At 20.1% G+C, this 5,000-nt stretch overlaps 1 protein-coding gene across 1 annotated transcript; it reads left to right on the top strand.

The window, feature by feature from the left end:
- Positions 1-794: 794 nt before the first annotated feature.
- On the top strand, positions 795-4,778 carry PRSY57_0903500 (high molecular weight rhoptry protein 3; the record flags this gene model as incomplete). Its single annotated transcript, XM_012907274.2, has 7 exons — positions 795-858; positions 1,000-1,109; positions 1,541-2,501; positions 2,673-2,735; positions 2,902-2,958; positions 3,163-3,933; positions 4,111-4,778. The coding sequence occupies 7 exons, from the start codon at positions 795-797 to the stop codon at positions 4,776-4,778; spliced, it is 2,694 nt and encodes an 897-aa protein (XP_012762728.2).
- Between the last annotated feature and the right edge of the window lie 222 nt (positions 4,779-5,000).

Genomic DNA, 5,000 nt, shown 5'->3' with positions numbered 1-5,000 from the left:
ATGAAAAAAACGATAAAAAAGAAGAAAAAACTTTTTGCTATACTTTTGTGTTATAATTTTTTTTTTTTTCTTATGTATAATTAATTGCCCCATTTTTTTTCGTTCATTATAATTTGTTTTTTATGTTTTTTTGTTTTGTTTTGTTTTGTTCTGTTTTGTTTTTTCGTGTTAACCAAAACTTTTATAATTTTTTTCTTTAAAAAAAAATACATACATACATATGTATTATATGTATATATATAAATATATATATGTTTAATGTGATTTAGATTTTTAAGATTTTAGTATTTTTATTTAATTATTTTTTACAATTTTTTTGTTTGTGTTTTAACAAAAGAATACGTTATATAATAATGCATATACATTATCTATGCTTTAATTTTTAGTAATTGTTAATTTTTAATTATATTTATATATATATATAATATATATTTATGTTCATATGATATATTGTAATAATATATTTATAATATGAATACTATAATTTTTTAATATTTGGTTTTAGATTTGATTTGATTTAATTTAATAAAAAAAAAAAAAAATAAAAAAAATAATAATTAAAAATATATAATATTATATATAATAATATATATATTAAATAATACGACCAACATAATAAAAATAATATTATAGGTAAAAAAAGGAAAATTACACAATAACAATATGTACGTGTATATTAATATATATATATATATATATATATATATATATATATATATATATATATACGAACTTATATTTAAATTATATTCATTTGTCTTTTCCTTTTTTTTAGGATGATATAGTTAAAAAATATGCGTAGTAAGCATTTAGTAACATTATTTATTATAACTTTTTTATCATTTTCAACCGTCAAGGGTAATATATTTTTTTTTTTAATAAAAAAAGTACACTGTTTCAAAATGATTGTACGAGTGCATTGATAGTTGAGTATATAATATATATATATATATTTATATATATTCATGTGTTATTTTATTTTATTTTATTTTTTTTTAGTTTGGGGAAAAGATGTATTCGCCGGTTTTGTAACAAAGAAATTAAAAACCCTTTTAGACTGTAATTTTGCTCTTTATTATAATTTTAAAGGAAATGGCCCAGACGCTGGAGTAAGAGAAATTGAAATGAATAAAAGAATGAAATGATGCATATTATGGACATACATATATATGTTATTTTATTTTTTTTTTTCTTTTTTAATAAATTATTATATTGACTGTACTTCTAAAGGTGTACTTTTTTTTTATTTTTATATATGTGTACATAAAAAAAAAAAAAAACGTGACCATAAATATTTTTATATATATGTACATAAAATTTATTCTTTTTGTGTACTCCTTTTATTTTATGTATATATTTAATATGAATTCATTATTTAATATATTTAGAACATCGTAATATTAAAATGTATATTTGTATGTAAATTTTATATGTCTTTATTTATTTATTTTATTTTATTTTATTTTATTTTATTTATTTATTTATTTTATTTTATTTTATTTTATTTATTTATTTATTTATTTTTATTATTTTATTATAGTCCTTTTTAGATTTTGTGGATGAACCTGAACAATTTTACTGGTTCGTGGAACATTTTTTGTCTGTGAAATTTCGAGTTCCAAAGCATCTTAAAGATAAAAACATTCATAATTTTACACCTTGCTTAAATAGATCATGGGTATCTGAATTTTTAAAAGAATATGAAGAGCCATTTGTAAATCCTGTTATGAAATTTCTAGATAAAGAGCAAAGATTATTTTTTACATATAACTTTGGAGATGTAGAACCACAAGGTAAATATACATATTTCCCAGTTAAGGAATTTCACAAATATTGTATACTACCTCCCTTAATAAAAACTAATATAAAAGATGGTGAAAGTGGAGAATTTTTAAAATATCAATTAAATAAAGAAGAATATAAAGTTTTTCTTTCTTCGGTTGGTTCCCAAATGACAGCTATAAAAAATTTATATTCAACAGTTGAAGATGAACAAAGAAAACAATTATTAAAAGTTATCATAGAAAATGAAAGTACAAATGATATATCTGTTCAATGCCCAACTTATAACATAAAATTACATTATACTAAAGAATGTGCTAATAGTAATAATATATTAAAATGTATTGATGACTTTCTTAGAAAAACATGTGAAAAGAAAACAGAAAGTAAACACCCTTCTGCAGACTTATGTGACCACTTACAATTCCTTTTTGAATCATTAAAGAATCCTTACTTGGATAATTTTAAAAAATTTATGACTAACAATGATTTTACTTTAATCAAACCTCAATCAGTATGGAATGTACCTATATTCGATATATATAAACCAAAAAATTATTTAGATAGTGTCCAAAATTTAGATACAGAATGTTTTAAGAAATTAAATAGCAAAAATTTGATCTTCTTATCATTCCATGATGATATACCTAACAATCCATATTACAAAGTTGAACTTCAAGAAATTGTTAAATTGAGTACCTACACATATAGCATATTTGGTAATATATCATATATATAAAATATATATATATATATATATATACCCAAATATGTTTTATCAAAATATATATTTGTGTATCTCTTTATCATCATAGTAAAAATATTTATTTGTTTATTTAATTATTATTTTATTATATTTTTTTTTATGTTTTGTTTCTTCCTTTTTGTAGATAAATTGTATAATTTCTTCTTCGTTTTTAAAAAAAGTGGAGCTCCCATTAGTCCAGTGTCAGGTATGCTAAAGGAAAAGAATAATTAAATAATACATGATGAAATAAATAAGAAAATACAAAATAAAATATTTGTGAAACCTAGAGATGCTTTAATAAAAGGATGCTATGGTTGATATTTATATATTTATATATATTTATTTATTTATTTTAATTTTTTTTCCTTCAGTTAAAGAATTGAGCCACAATATCACCGATTTTAGCTTTAAAGAGGATAACAGTGAAAGTAAGAAAAGAAATTATTAGTAAATATATTTATTTATTTGTATAATATAATATATGGATGTACTAATTTATTTCGTGAATATATTTTATATAAAAATAAATGAATAAATAAATAAATAACTATATATATATATATACATACATACATATTTATATATATACTTATACATATTTTTTTTATGTTAATTTTTTTTAAAATTTTTAGTTCAGTGCCAAAATGTAAGAAAGAGTTTAGATTTAGAAGTCGATGTAGAAACAATGAAAGGTATTGCTGCAGAAAAGTTATGTAAGATCATTGAAAAATTTATTCTTACAAAAGATGATTCAGTTAAACCAGAAAAGAGTGATATACACAGAGGTTTCCGTATCTTATGTATATTAATATCTACTCATGTGGAGGCTTATAACATAGTTAGACAATTATTAAATATGGAAAGTATGATATCATTAACAAGATATACTTCATTATATATCCATAAATTTTTTAAGAGTGTAACATTATTAAAAGGAAACTTTTTATATAAAAACAATAAGGCTATAAAATATTCACGTGCTTGTAGTAAAGCTTCATTACACGTTCCATCCGTTTTATACAGAAGAAATATATATATTCCTGAAACATTCTTATCATTATATTTAGGATTATCAAATTTAGTATCTTCAAATCCTAGTAGTCCATTTTTTGAATATGCAATTATAGAATTTTTAGTAACTTATTACAATAAGGGTTCTGAAAAATTCGTTCTTTATTTTATATCTATTATATCAGTATTATATATTAACGAATATTATTATGAACAACTTTCATGTTTTTATCCAAAAGAATTTGAATTAATAAAATCCAGAATGATACATCCAAATATAGTAGATCGTATATTAAAGGGTATAGATAACTTAATGAAAAGTACAAGATATGATAAAATGCGTACAATGTATTTGGATTTCGAAAGTTCCGATATTTTCTCCAGAGAAAAAGGTAAAAGAATTAATAAAATATCAGGAAAATAATTTGATGAAAAAAAAAAAAAAAAAAATAAATATATATATATATATATATATATTTATTTATTTATTTATTTATTTATATTTATTTTTATATTTATATTTATATTTATTTTTATATTTATTTATTTTTTTTTTTTTTTTTTTTCAGTTTTCACCGCCTTATACAACTTCGATAGCTTCATTAAGACCAATGAACAATTAAAGAAGAAGAACTTAGAAGAAATATCAGAAATACCTGTACAATTAGAAACATCTAATGATGGTATTGGATACAGAAAACAAGACGTTCTTTATGAAACTGATAAACCACAAACTATGGATGAAGCTTCATATGAAGAAACTGTAGATGAAGATGCTCATCATGTTAATGAAAAACAACACAGTGCCCACTTCTTAGATGCTATTTCAGAAGAAGACATATTACAAGAAAAAACCAAGGATCAAGATTTAGAAATAGAATTATACAAATATATGGGACCATTAAAAGAACAATCTAGAAGTACAAGTGCTGCATCTACTAGTGATGAATTATCAGGTTCTGAAGGTCCTTCTACTGAATCTACAAGTACAGGAAATCAAGGTGAAGATAAAACAACAGATAATACATACAAAGAAATGGAAGAATTGGAAGAAACTGAAGGAACTTCAAATCTTAAAAAAGGTTTAGAATTTTATAAATCTTCTCTAAAACTTGATCAATTAGATAAAGAAAAACCTAAAAAGAAAAAATCTAAAAGAAAAAAAAAGAGAGACAGTTCTAGTGACAGAATATTATTAGAAGAATCTAACACCTTTACTTCAGAAAATGAATTGTAAATTAAAAATTTAATCCTACATGTAGATTTTATTATATTACATCATGTAATCATATTATAGAATTTATTTTTAAGAAAAAAAAAAAAAAAAAAAAAAAAAAAAAAAAATAAATTTTTAAAATTTATAATTTTTTTTTTTTTTTTTTTTATTTTTTTTTTTTTTTTTTAAAAATATAAATTTTTTTTTTTTTTTTTTTTTTATTATTTTTATTTTTTTATATTT

The sequence above is a fragment of the Plasmodium reichenowi genome, chromosome 9 (assembly GCF_001601855.1).
Source record: "Plasmodium reichenowi strain SY57 chromosome 9, whole genome shotgun sequence".
In the NCBI taxonomy this organism is placed as follows: Eukaryota; Apicomplexa; class Aconoidasida; order Haemosporida; family Plasmodiidae; genus Plasmodium; species Plasmodium reichenowi.
Note: the sequence above shows the minus strand (reverse complement) of the source record. Positions and strands in the feature narration are given on the sequence as shown.